The sequence below is a fragment of the Vulpes vulpes genome, chromosome 6, assembly GCF_048418805.1.
Source record: "Vulpes vulpes isolate BD-2025 chromosome 6, VulVul3, whole genome shotgun sequence".
NCBI classification, from domain to species: domain Eukaryota; kingdom Metazoa; phylum Chordata; class Mammalia; order Carnivora; family Canidae; genus Vulpes; species Vulpes vulpes.
Window position 1 is genome coordinate 119746827 of NC_132785.1, and position 15096 is coordinate 119761922.

The following is a 15096-nucleotide window of genomic DNA, read 5'->3' on the forward strand; positions in this document are numbered from 1 at the left end:
AAGGCCAAGTGCCCTGGCCCATCTCATTGTGAGCAAAATAACTTTTTGGAAAACAAACTTCAAGAAAAGCCAAACTCACTTCTGCTAAAACTTCATAAGCACTCCTGGAAGCCACCCCCCCATCAAGGCCTCGGGGATCTCTTTTCTTATTTATAAGACCTTATCAAATTATACTTTGTACACAGCATATTAAAAGAATTTCCCTCCATGGAGGGACAGAGAACAAGATGATACTGAATCAATTTCCATGACACTGTAAGCTGCTCAGAGCCTGTGTATATTCAATATACATAAATGAGAGATCTGCTTATTTACGTTTTTTAGGACTTTACTAAGGTAGAAAAATCCATAAAATCTCACTGATGACTCAGCTGTTAATCACTAAAAACCCATTATTTTTAAGAAAAAAAGTCCTACTTTTTACATGTTCAATATATATTTCAATTAGCAAGTTAGGTTTATGTCACATTTATCCTTTTGACAACTTAACCTTTTTAAGCCACATCTCCATAAAGTGAGGGGAAAAAACATGTACCTCCCAAAGCCGTTGCAAGTATTAAACAGGTATTGTTTATAAAGTGCTTCACTCAGTGCATGACCTTCAAGAAACACTCCCTATATCGCAGCTGTTCTGTGCTACATGTAGGCCTCTGAAAGCACTAGAATCCTTTGCGTAATTAGTGTAGGCATTAGATGGATGTGATGCCCATTGTATGAAATTTGAAGAGTTTTTTTCCTACTTTGAATTAAAGGGGCTTATACCATATCTTTGCTTTAATAATAAACTGTCAGATCTCTGAAATACATAACACCATGTTCTGGCTCAGGTAATACCCCCATGTGGTATTATTTTTCTTATGGGGAAAATTTATTTTAATATGCTATTTCTAGCAATTTGTGCAAAAAGCAAATTGCTCTTTTTTTAGAATTTAATAAAGAAATCATGTTTAATCACTGATAGTGACTAGTTGATTCACAGAACATGAATAACTCCCAGGAAAAGCAGATTTGTGTCAATTTGGTGAAATAATGTATTCACTTGGATCAATTCATTCTTTGAAACATTTCCTGAGGAACTACCATGTGCTAATAAGCATGATAGCAGGGACCAGGGATAAAAACCTAAATCAGGCAGGGCCCCAATCTTCAAGGTGCCAAATGTAGTGGGGAAAGTGCTTAACTAGGTGGTATGCACCTGTTCATAAGTGGCTGTGAGCTGAGACCAGTGAGGAAAACCTCAGTGGAAGCAGCAAGAATCACTTGAGCAGATTCTTGAAAGACAACAAAGACATGAGGAGAAGGCATTCTAGGAGGAAGAAGCAAGTGCAAAGTCACAGAGGTGAGTGAAGTAGCATGCTATGCTCTAAAAGAGGCAAGTAGTTTGGTCTGTGATTACAGGCCATGTTAGGAGAACACGCATCAAGAAATGGAAGCAGTCTTTTACTTTATGAGGTGGTCACTACGGTTGTGTGCCATGCTAAGGCATGTGAGCTCACAGGAAAAATCACTGAGAGATCTTTGAGCAGTGGATCAATAAAAATCAGATCTGCATTTTAGACACATCATTCTGGTAGCAGTGTGATGCGTGGCCAGAGAGAGTCCTACTGGAGGATGGAAAAACAGGAGGTAGTTTCCAAAATCCAGGAGAGAGATGATAAGGAACCAAAATAAGCAGTAGTAGTGGGAATCAAAAATAAGGAATGTGTAAGAAAAACACGTCAGTGATAGAATGCTCTGGACTTAATCAATGATGGTATAAAGATAGGGTGGGTGGGAAAGATGGTCTCAGATGAGACTCAATTTTCTGACTTGGGCAGCCAAGGGCTGGTGGTACCATTCACCCTACAAACTAAATGCTAAGAGCAAACATACCTATAAACATACACATGTCTATTACACCTGGAGAAGGATTTCTATTTTAAAAACAAACAGCTGGGGACAACTCTATTATACTTCTGCCACAAAACAATTATAAAACTAAAAATTCTCAATTCATTAATCAAATGTCTGTTCTTTTACTACTTGCAATACTCAATAGATTTATTTTAAAACTACCCATAGAGAATCCAGTTGTTTAAAAAGATATCTCTCAGATGGTTTTCCAAGCTTCGTATACCACACCTGTAGCTCTGGTATTTCACTCTGAGGAGAAAATACACAGAAAAAGGCATAGTTGAGTAATTCATCATATCCCCTGAGGATTTCCAAAATTAGTACCAGCAAGAATGAACTGTTGATAATGTACACTCTATTTCTATTTGCCAAAAGACCCACTTCCAATCTTAAATAGCAACATTCTGAGAGTAGGAAGATATTGTTCAAGCAAATACTTTATTTCCTATAAATACCACATACTCTTGACAAATGTTTAAAAAGATTTTAGTGCCTTTGCTTAAAAAATACTACTATACCTGTGTAAAATGCTCTTTAGGAATTTTCTGGTATTAACAAACAACTTTTATGCCACTAGTAGTAAGAAAAGGCATTGTATTTTCTGTGTTCCAAACTAACAATAGGTAGAAATAGCAAAACTGGTCATCTTTTTATGTTGTTGGTTTTTTTGTACAGAGTACTGAAAAGATCAATGCTTGAAAGTTTCCTAGACTACATACCTGATGATTCTACCAACAAGAACAACTTTGTTGCAAGTGACTTTTGTTAAGTATTCTTCAAAGCCACCAAGAGAGTTTTTAGCCAAGGAGAGTTTTGCCTCCTAAGAACAATCAGCAAATCAAAGACGCCAGGGTTTCTATCCATTTACGTGCAAGTACTTAATAGCTCTTAATGTAAGACTTCACTTATAAACTGCTGGCCTCTGATAAAATACATAAATTCTCAAATCAAATACAAATCCTCGAATCAAAACCAAAATAAAGTCCCACATATTTACTTACAAAAGAACCCTTAAGAACAAAGGTAGCGAACTGATGTGACACGTTGAAGTAAGGCAGAAACGGCCTTATACAAGCAGACTGTTTATGGCTCTAGGAGAGAAAAAAAAATAATAACCACTGAAGTTATCCAAATGATACTAGCCACCTGAGGAAAAGAAAATCAAACATTTAAGGCCTCAAGATGAACAGAAATGGTGCATCTTAGATGACAAATATGAGTTTATTTCAAATTTTTATAGACTTTTTTCCTAATATAACCTGTATTGAAAATCTACCATGGATGCCTAGTCAAAGTAAACCTCGCCAGCATTTTGACTGAATTAAATTTTGAATTCATGGCTAAACTAGAGTCATTTATGGCACACAAATTTTTAAATAATTCTTTTCCAAGTAAAATACATCGAATAAGATGCAAATGCTTGTATGTTTTCACTGAAAAGGCATCTCATCTAAATATGACCTTCATATACAACTAAAGTCAGTAAGTACATATAACAGTTCTCACACTGACAACATAATTTTTTACTAAATAGTTACTACCATGGACTGGGATCAAAGGAATTATGAGACATAATCCCTACTTCAGGGGATTCAATGATCCCAGAGCACCTAAGCATAAAGTTCTGTATCAGGCTTTGTGGACATTAAAAAACTACAATTGTAGTTAGAGATTCCAATTCCTCATCCTCAGTAAATGATGTACAACTAGACAGAAAATTGACAAGGGTAGAGGCGATTTGCACAATGCTAGCACACAGCTTGCCAGGATTGACATCTGTAGATCACCTCACCCAGCAACAGCAGATGTACATTCTTTTCAAGTACACAAGCAACATTTTTCCAAGGAACACTATTCTTAGCCATAAAAGAACATTTAAGATCCAAGTCAGACAATGGATGTCCTCTGACCCAAGATAATTAAATCAGAGATAAATAACAGAAAAACCACTAGAAAAATTCCAAAATATATAGAAACTAAATAACAAATTTCTAAATAATCTATGACTCAAAAAAAAATAAAAAGGGAAATCAGAAAGAATTTTGAGTTGTATCAAAATAAAAATACAATGTAGGATTTGTGGGATGCCATAAAAGCAGTACTTAGGAGCAAATTTACAGCACTGAACACTGATCAGAGAAGAAATATATGAGACTTCAGCTTCTACCTGGAGATACTAGAACAAGAAGAGCAAATTTAAAACAGAAATAAGCAGGGGGATCCCCGGGTGGCTTAGTGGTTTGGCGCCTGCCTTCGGCCAGGGAGTGATCCTGGAGTTCAGGGATCGAGTCCCACATCGGGCTCCCTGCATGGAGTCTGCTTCTCCCTCTGCCTGTGTCTGCCTCTCTATCTGTGTCTCTCATGAATAAATAAATAAAACCTTAAAAATAATAATAATAAAATAAAAAATAAAACAAAAGTAAGCAGAAGGAAAAAAAATAAAGATCAAAGGAAAAATCAACTAAACAAAACCCAGAAAAATGAGAATAATCAAGAAACCACAAGCTGATTCTTTGAGAACATCAATAAAATTGATCAACTTCTAGCTAGACTAATCAGGAAATCATGGTCAAAAGAAAGGAAACACAACTTGTCATTATCAACACTAAGAAAGGTGACATCAGAACAAATTATATATATATTATATTATATATATATTATATATAGAGGAATAATAGAGAATAACACCAAAAACTGTATGTCCAAAATTTGAACAACTTGAATAAAATGGAAAAACCTTTAGAAAGACACAAAAACCAGGGGCACCTGGGTGGTTTAGTCAGTTATGCATCTGACTCTTGATTTCAGCTCAGGTCATGATCTCAGGATCGTGAGACTGAACCCCACATTGGGCTCTATACTGGGTATAGAGCCTGCTTGGGATTCTATCTCACCCTCTGCCCTCCTTCACTCTCTTTAAAAAAAAAGACACAAAACCCCAAAGGTCACTAAAGAAGACGTGGATAATCTGAATACCCCTTATGGCTATATTGGGAAATTCAGGTCAACCTTGAAGCTTTGCTCGAACATGAAGTAAAAGCTCCCACAGAGCTAGCTGTACATTTCCTGAGCACTGACATACACCCCAACATGAAACACAGTCTGTGGGCCAAGGCCAGGAGACCTGCCAGTTCCAAACATAAGGAAACCTCTGTAACAATCATGAGCTTACTACTAAGGTAACTAAGCAGGGGCTTCAGTGGCCACACATGATAAAGCTGACAAAGTACAGAATCTGTTCAGGAAGGTCAGTGAGCCAATAAAGAGCAACACAAATGCTAGACAGGGGAGAAAATCTGACCTCCAAAGCTGCCACAATACATTATGTAATAGATATAGCTTTCAACAAATAATTATAAGATTTGCAAAACAAAACAGGAGAGCGGCATCCCTACACAGGAATAAAAGCGGTCAACAGAAACCATGTCTGACAAAGCCAGGCATTACTTCCCATATATTAGGCTCACGAGATAAAAACATTAAATCAAGTTCAAAGGAAAGCACACGTAAAAAACTAAAGTAGAGTTGTACTTCCAGAATGACAATGTGAGGAGCTCCATGAAGCTGCACCTCTCAAAACTGTTGAAAATTATTTTTTTAGAAATGGAAATGATCCAGGGTACCTTGGTGGCTCAGCTGGTTGAGCATTCAACTCTCGGTTTTGGTTCAGGTCATGATCCCAAGGTCCTGAGATCAAGTCCCACACTGGGCTCCATGCTGGATGCAGAGTCTGCTTGAAATTCTTTCCCTCTCCCTTCCCCTCTGTTCTTCCCCCATATTCTCTCTCTCTTAAATAAATAAATAACATCTTTTTTCAAAAAATGGAAATGACCTAAGGGCATGCAACAAATAAACATTTATTCAAGAAAATCAATTAAAAAGAGCAAGAGCCAGTGGCATTTAAACCACAATCTACTCCATCCCTGTCTCTCCTACCCAAGTGGCAGAAACTGCATGCCAGGTAGGTGCAGCCAAGAACACAGGGCTCCCTCCTCCCAGCTTGCAGCTGACGGCTGCAGTAGCTTCCTGGGAGAAGCAGGATTTCAGGATTTCTCATCCTTTACCCCCTCAGATAATTGAGGCCAACGCTAAGAAGCAGCTGACTAGGAGGCTCCTCTGCCAGCTCCTATCCATGGGTTCACCTTGGAATACTGAGAATACTGGGGTCACAAAGCTCCACCCATCATCCTGCGCTCCTAAATCAAAGGTGTAACTAAGAAAGAAACACTCTTTGTCTTTGTCCCAGCTCTCAGCTTCAACTCAGAGATTTTTGTCCAGGATAGACAGGCTATAAAACAAAGAACTTAGCAACTCGCCCCAAACAAGTTGACCATATTTAACACAGGGCAGGAGGAAGTTCAAGAGTAAGGTTGCTCTCAAAAATAATGGGGTTCTGGTGAAAAGCAAATAAGAAGAGACTGGTGGCTTCATTAGATACATAAACTAAACCACAGTCCAGCTAGTTTGCCATAAAAAGCCACAAAAACAGAAGAGCCCTCCTGAGATCAGATGAAATCTAAACACCAACCTCAGAAACCACCTCTGCAAATAAGCTGGAATTTAACTGGATCAGTCTGTGGAGCAATCTAAGTCACATGGCACTACTGAAAACAAAAGTGCAATCTGCCAGCAATTAACAGAGAGGTATGAAAAAGGAAAGAGACAAAGAGGGCCCGGGGTGATTTTGCACATGCCCAGAGCTGCCCCCTCGAAGAAGCAACATCTGGGGCTTCACAGGGCAGGTGAGGAGGGTGGGGGGATAAGCTTCACAACAAGCAAACAAACAACATCAAACCTGTGGGGAAGAGGAGATCAGTACCCAGAGTTGCTACTTTGTATTATATAAAACATCTGGCTTTCAAAATAAAATTATGAGACATTCAAAGAAACAAACAAAAATGTGACCAAAAAAAAAAAAACAAAACAAAACAAAAATGTGACCCATACATAAAAAAGGCAACAGAAAGTGGCTGTGAGATCAATTGTTGGATTTAACAAAGACTTCAAAGTCAGGCTAATTTAAATATGTTTAAAAAACTAATGGAAACAAGGCTTAAATAAGAAAAATAAAGGGAAGTATCATCATAATGTCTCATTAAATGGACAGTATCAATAAAGTGATAGAAATTCTTTAAAAAGCCAAATGGAAATTCTGAAGTTGAAAAATTCAACAACTGACAAAAAATTCACTAGAGAGATCAACGGTAGATCTGACCTGGCAGAAGAATTAGAGAATGTGAAAACATACTGATAGAGATTGCACAACCTGAATAACTACAGGGGAAAAAAACAAGAATAAAGAAAAATGAGTAGGACCACATAGAACTCTAGGGCATTAAATACACCAGCATATTACAATGGGACAGTAGAAAACAGAAAGTAGAAAAAAATGTTCGAAGATATAATAGCTGAAAACTTTCCAAACTTGATGAAAAACATTAATCTACAGACTCATGGAGCTCAACAAACTCTAAGAATCAAAGCAAAGAGATACACACAAACACCAGTAAAAATGCTTTCTTCAAAAGAAGAAAATACTGAAAAAGGCAAGAGCAAAACAACTTACCACTCACAAGGGAGCTTCAGTAAGATTAAAAATTGATTCATCATCAGAAAAAACAAAAAGCAACATATTCAAAATGCTCAAAAAAAGACCTCCTTATCAATCAAGAATCCTATATCTAGCAAAATTATCTTTCAAAAAAATAAAAGCAAAATGTATTTCCACATAAATAAAAACTGAGAGAATGTGTTGATACCAGACACAACTTTCATAAAAGGTAAAAAGGTAAAGCAATGGGAAAAAAGACTTTCAAATAGTAGTAGAACAGATGGATACCCATATGCAAAATAGATACCATAACAAGCACATGTTCCATGAAAGTATAGATGAATAAAATGATCTTCATAAAAATAAAAAAAACTCCTGCTCCTCCAAAGACACTGTTAATAAAAGGAAAAGAAAAGCTACAGACTGAGAAATTATCTTCACAAAGCACATATCTGTAAAGGACTTATACCCAGAATATGTAATATGTAAAGAACTCTCGAGGCACATGGGTGACTCAGTCCTGTTAAAAGTCTGCCTTCAGGCACCTGGGTGGCTCAATGGTTGAGCATCTGCCTTTGGCTCAGGTCGTGATCCCAGGGTCCAGGGATCGAGTCCCACATCACACTCCCCACAGGGAGCCTGCTTCTCCCTCTCCCTATGTCTCTGCCTGTCTCTGTGTCTCTCATGAATAAATAAATAAAATCTTAAAATAAATAAAATAAAATACATGTCTGCCTTTGGCTCAGGTCATGATCCCAGGGTCCTGAAATCAAGTCCCACACTGGGCTCCCTGCTCAGCTGGGAGTCTGCTTCTCCCTTTCCCTCTGCTGCTCCCCCTGCTTGTGCTCTCTGGTGTTCTCTCTCTCTCTCTCTCTTTCTCTCTCTCTCTCTCTCTCTCTTTCTCTCTCTCTGTCAAATAAATAAATAATCTTAAAAAAAAAGAACTCTCAAAATCCAACAGTAAGAAAAAGCCAACCAAAAAATGGGCAAAAGACTTGAACACACACTTCACCAAAGAAGATAACTGAAGCATAAACACATGAAAAGCTCAACAACATCAGTCAGTAGGGAAATGCAAAACCAAAATAATGTACTACATCATACATACATCATTTATACATTATAAAATTTTTCTAACTGATAACAAGTGTTCACAATGCTAAAGAAAAACTGAAACTTCAATTATGCTGCTGATGGAAATTTAAAACAGCAAAATCTTTGGAGAATAGTCTGGCAGCTTCCTAAAAAGCCAAACATGAACATATCATATTATGCAACCAATCTATCCCTATGTATTTATCCAAGAGAAAAGAAATATATGCCCATATAAAACCTGTGCACAAATGTTCATAGCTTCAAGTATAATAGCCAGAAAGGAGAAATAAGCCAAACATCCATCAACAACAAGTTAATAGATAAACAAACTATGGTATGTCCTTACAATGGAATACTATTTATCAATAGGTGTCTCCCAACATGCATGAATCTCAAAATAATTACACTGAGTGAAAGAAGCAAGACAAAAAGCAGTACATACTGTATGATTCCACTGATACAAAGCTCTAGAAAATGCAAACTAATCTACAGTGACTAAAAGCAATAAACAGGGAAGTCCTAGGATATGAGGAGGAGCAGGACAAAATATTTAAGGAAGGACAATAAGTATTCTTTGGGGGGCTCTTGATACATTCACTATCTTGATTGTGACAATGGCTTATTAAGCATTTACATATGAACATTTATTTTGTTGCACATTTTAAGTATGTGTTTGAAGGGGTTCATAATATGCCACCAAAAAATAAGCCACTTTGGTATAAAGATTATTTTAAGTTGAAAGTATTTGAGATTCAGAAGTTACGGAGACAAAATCTTCTCTGAGCTTCCTTGAGCTTACTAAGAGCAGCAACTTCTGGGAAATAAAACTGCCAAAAATTCCTCCTTAAGATGGATCTACTCCCGGAAAGAAGAAATGGGAATAAAACTTACCCAAAATCCCTTCTGCAGAGGGTTTTTACAGCCATGAAGGAAAGGGAAAAACCTCTCTCCAGTATAGACGAACAGGGTCATGATCATTCCTGTTTGTTCTCCTGAAAACCCGTTTATCTTCCCAAAAGTCATTTATTTTCCATTAAGTGCTCCACCTCTCAGAGTTGCTCATCACTGAGCATCTCCCACATGTATGCATGTTGCATGCACAAATAAATTGTTTTCTTTTCTCCTGTTAATCTGGAGTGTTGCCAGTTTAATTTGGGGGGCCTCAGCTTCTGAACCTAAGAGGGTACAGGAAGAAGTTTCTTCCTCCTCTACATGTTTATATGTTGATTATACTGTGGTAAAGCTGTGGTCTTTTTAAAAGAAAGTGTTTAGTTGTGTTTTCTACTGTTTTTCTGATACAAAGAGTGGATTCTATACAAACAACAAAGAATTACCATAGTTTCAACGATGATGGTGAGGTTACCTAAGCCATCTGTCAGGGCCACATAGCTTCCTCCTTTCTCTAAATGACCAACTGTCTTCAGGTAATACCAGCCTGGTTGAGTAAACTGAGTGGTATGAGCTATAGAAAGGCAGAGAAAGATCCAATAAAACAGTGATAAAAGGGTTTCTTTTAAAAAAAATTTTTTAAAAAGCTGTCTACTGATTTGAGTCTGATTGAGTCTAACAAGCTACTTCCTATTTTAGAAGAAAGTTATTTGCCAACCTCATGTTTCAATTTTTGAACAATTAGTCCAGTTAAATGGTACGATCGTAGTAGGAATAACTGTAGTTAGAACTACTCATAAAATAAATGAATCACACTATCAATTCAAGAGTATTAACTCTTTTATCCCCAAAGGGTAAGATAAAGTTATCTCTTCTGAACTTTTCTCCCTCTCTATTTAACCCATCCTAGTAGAGCTACAAAAAATAAGGCTAAAAATTAATACTGCATTTCAAAAACTAAGCTTTATGGTTTCAAACAAGTTTTATTTACACAATATTTGTTTATTGGGTACCTCCAAAGTTGGCAATATATTCCATGTCCCCATCCCATCCCCAAAACACAGCAACAATATTAAAAGAGTATGTTAGCTCACCTAGATAATGTGGGACCAATGGTTCCAATGATTACGACATTTAAGGTCTTAACCAATGAGGACATACAAGTGCAATTTCACTATTACATATTTATGGAAGTATAATTCAGAGTTTAGAATAATGTCATGATTTCATGACTAATGTCATAACTACAAATCTGAGGAAAACACATCAAAAAAAATCCACAAAATAAAGGTTTAAAATGAAAACAACTTCACTTCAAATTCAGAATTTTCCTATGAAAGCATACTGTCTTTGAAGAAATTATTTTTTTAAAAGACTGTAGTTATGATAATAAAACAAAATGATCATAAATTTTAATGTTTTTACCAAAGAAGTTATAGAAAGAACTTGATTATTATTCAACAATAGGACTTTTATTCTGTTTAAATTATATTCAGTTTTAGTATAGTTACATCATTCATGAAAAAGTAGTACAATATCATCCATTGTCTGCATGATCTCAACATCCCTTGTGACTAATGACTGATACTTATTGTCTTTAAACTATTTTGAAACTCTGTAAATTGTAGGTAACTGATGGATAGTAGATTATCTCCTATCTGGTAAGGATTTAATTGATTTCCTTCCCTCCCTGCTATGGGAAACCCAATCTCTCTCCATTTGCAATTTATCTCACATCCCTTTACTCTAAATAAATTTGTACTGTTCTAATTTTTCCTTTGAGGTGGTTGATTCACCTGCCTCATTCCTACGTATCATGAGTAATATAAACTCTTCCAACATGTGTTCATTTTTATGTGTATGGAGTCATGATTTTATATTTTTCTTTAAATTATCTGTAACAATACACATCACTATAAAGCTACAACATTTCACATAGCTTTTACATTTCCTTATTCATTTAATAATTCATTTGATTTTGTTAGTACACTATTCTCAACATACCTATATTAATATAAAAAAAATAAAATGTCTCCAAGACTAATGTTAAGACTTTTAGATATTCTTGAATTGTAATAAATCTTTACAAATATATCATTTTAATAACAAGTATCATAATTTAAAATTATATATTTATCAAACATCACCAGACAATAATCCTCTCCCTACTCTCTTCCCTCTTTCCCTCTCTTTTCTAAAAGCCTGCTCTTAGAATAACCAAGAATGGAATTCATTCCATTCAGAAAATATCTACTTTACCCAAAAGGCTCTTATGGAACACTATGGGAAATCTTGCTTACAACAGAGACACAAACTTGGAACTTACATACAACACACATATACATGCACTTGGACACGCATACACACATAGTATAATCCCCTCTTGTTTTCTGCTTTTTTCTCCTAGAGAGAAATTTGAAGAGTGAGAGATGGAATCTGAACCATACCTGATACCCAGATAGGAGACTCTACTTCATAGTGCCCACTCCATGGCTCCTGAGCAGTCATCAATCCACATCGTCCATAAGGCAACTGTTCATAGTAACTAGCCACCAAATTCCAAGCAATTGTGCTAAAAGGTTGGCACGATAAAAAAGAAATACCAAACAGCTTGTGATCAAAATGTAAATGTCTAGAAAACTATAGTAAATAAATAAACAAACAAATCTTATTAGAATTTACATTAGTAGATGTAAAGGACCAAAAGATGACCACCCAAAACAAGAAAATGTAAGTCACCCAAGTTCATTCACATTTTGAAAACTCTAACACTAGATCCATCTAGGTATTTCTAATGGTGAATTGCGTAATTAAAAAACACAAATGTATATGGGGTATATAATTTTTGCTGAACAGTGGTGTAGCCCTACCAGTACCAGACATGCCACAGATTTGCGTCAGACACAAATAAAGGCTTTATCCATACCTGCTTTCCTTTTGACAGTCAGCCTTCTTAATGCCCCAGTTTCATGACATAAGTTTATGAACTGGACTCTGAGCTGCTACAAAGTTTTACAATTGAGAACTCTTAGAGTCAGACTGCCTGCATTCAAATCATGGTTCCACCACTTAACCTCTCTGGATCCCAGTTTCCTCATCTGTAAAACGAGGATAATAACTGAATCTAGCTCATGTGATTATTGTCAGGAGTCACTGCATTAATGCCTATGAAGTATATAGAACAAGGTCTGTCTCATCTACTAATGGGGCAACTTGCTGGTCTGCATTTTAGCCCATTCTTTCAGAATTCTATAGCGGTACTGAACCCTGAAATACTGACTCTGTGATTTACAGGAACACCCAAGGCGAAAAGGAAAGCTCTGGACCCTAGGACTGCTTGGTTTCTCACAGCTCAAAACAATAACAAAAACCCAGAGCTTACCCACAGAATTCACTTTTTCTTACAAGTCTTCACCCAACATAAAATGACTGTCTTAGGAAAAATCAAAGCCATCCAATTCTGACAACACAGCATAGAAATAAAAAATTCTTTAAAATCTTTTTAAAAAGATTTTATTCATTTATTCATGAGAAACACAGAGAGAGAGAGAGAGAGAGAGAGAGAGAAAAGCAGAGACACAGGCAGATGGGAGAAGCAGGCTCCATGCAGAGAACCCCACGTGGGACTCAATCCCGGATCTCCAGGACCACACCCTGGGCTGAAGGTGGCGCTAAACCACTGAGCCACCAGGGCTGCCCAATAGCTCCAATTTTCAAAACTCCTTTCTACCAGTGAAAACTTTAAGAGTTCCTATGATTTTACCCCTGGATTATAAGATGCATAATATCTTCTCTGGCCAGGGATAGAAGAATAAACCAAAACTACCTGATGGGCATTTTGTTATATACACAGAGGTCTTTAAACTCAGATACATATTCCCTTTAAGAATATACCCTAAGGAAATAATTCTAGATGTGTACAAAGATATCTGTATACAACTGATCATTTCAACGTGTACAAAGCTGTTAACTTAAAATAGAAGCAACCTCCATTTCTGGAAGAGAAGAACACTCAAGGAAATATAACATATTTTCTACATCAGTGCTTCCCAAACTTGTGTGGCATCAGAATCAGCTGGGGCACTGATAACACCACCTGAGTCTCCACAGCCTTCTGAAGATTCAGCAGATCTGGACAGCTGCCAAGGAATCAATACAACAAGTGTCTCAGGTGCTCTCTTGAGACAAGGCAAGTTTGGGAAACCAAGTTCTATGTAACAGAATATACATAAGCACTAAAAATGATGAAAAATAAGTAACTTAAATATGAAAAAAAGTTCATAATATCTCGTTAAGTGAAAAGCAGCTTATTTACTAAACATTATATAGTATGATCTTGATTCTATATTAAAATTTTATGCATATAAATATAAATGGGAGGACACACACCAATATTTTAGGGATTGTTACCCCTAGATGGCAAAAATATGGGTGATTTTGTTTCCTTCTTTGTATGTATAGGCAGTTACTAAATTCTCTGTCATGAGTATGCATTACTTTTAATACCAAATTAAGTCATTAGAACCAAACTCTCCCTGACTCCCTTTTCTTTTAAAAAGGGAAGAAAAAGAACAAAGACTATAAAAAAAAAGAATGTATCAGCTCACATTAACATCACAAAAATACACATTGGCTTACTCTTGTTCTATTTATTATTGTTTTAGAAAGCAAATCTGAATCTAATTACAATTAAAGCTTCTCAAAGCATTTAAGAAAAAAAATAAAAACCTTCAAAAGTTTTCAGTAACTTACGCAGTCATGTAGCCATTGACATAATTCTGGTTCAATATGCGGCCCAAGCAGCCTGCGCCCACATCACTATTTAAAGTGCTAAAATCTTCAGAAGACCAAAGTTTCTTCTTAGTCAACTTCGCATCCTTTACTGTATAGGTCCCAGGATAATGAGCTCTAGGAAAACAAAGGGTGGAAATAGGAAAAGGCAGATGTGCCACTTTTGTCTATTTGTTGAGTCAATAAACACGTATATCTTCACCAGTGTTTTCTATTTTGAAACAATGGGCAGCTTGTGGGTAGATGTCACACCAACTAGAAGCTTCTGCTTCCCATTCTTGTCTCAGGATGCCCGTTAAGATGCAATAAGCCTACATATACCAACACACAAAATAGGAAGGAAGATCATCAGTGGATGAGATTTCTGTTTCTAGAAACCATAAAGTGGATGGTTTCTAGAACCAGTTGGAGAGGACAGTTGGAAATGGCAGAGAAGGCCACAGCCTAGAACACCCTAGGAGACAGAATTCAGACTTTCCAGGGGAAGCAGAGAGCTCAGACAGTAGAAAAGGAGTATGAAGGAAGCCAAAAATAAGACTAATGAATCTATTATATAAAGTAGTATTTCCTCCCCCACTCCTACCTACCCCTGAGTAGACACAGAGAAAGACAGCTTGGTATTTATTCCCAGGCAAAAACAAAAAGTCAAAAAACCAAAAACCCAGAGAGTTCTTCCTTGAGTAAAAAGAAGAAACTACCTTGGTTAACTACAAATCACTATCCCAAAGCAGTGGTGGTTAACTCTGGGTTAAGGCAGGATTTGCTACTGGCATCCAGTGAGTGAGCAGAGGCCAGAGAGGCTTCCAAACATCCTACAATGCAAAAGGCAGGTCCTCACCAAAGAATTATCCAGTGAAAATATCAAAAGTACAAAGGTT

At 36.6% G+C, this 15096-nt stretch overlaps 1 protein-coding gene across 7 annotated transcripts in view; it reads right to left on the reverse strand.

Annotated features, from left to right (window-relative positions):
* Positions 1 to 15096, reverse strand: part of GALC (galactosylceramidase) — a 57165-nt gene that overhangs the window by 13602 nt on the left and 28467 nt on the right. For all 7 annotated transcript variants that reach the window (XM_026012504.2, XM_072762184.1, XM_072762182.1 and 4 more), the window contains 5 exons: positions 14180 to 14335; positions 11875 to 11999; positions 9874 to 10001; positions 2895 to 2984; positions 2056 to 2142 (listed from right to left, as the gene is read on the reverse strand). In XM_026012504.2, the coding sequence (XP_025868289.1) occupies positions 2056 to 2142; positions 2895 to 2984; positions 9874 to 10001; positions 11875 to 11999; positions 14180 to 14335 (586 nt within the window). The remainder of the gene's footprint in view (positions 1 to 2055; positions 2143 to 2894; positions 2985 to 9873; positions 10002 to 11874; positions 12000 to 14179; positions 14336 to 15096) is intronic.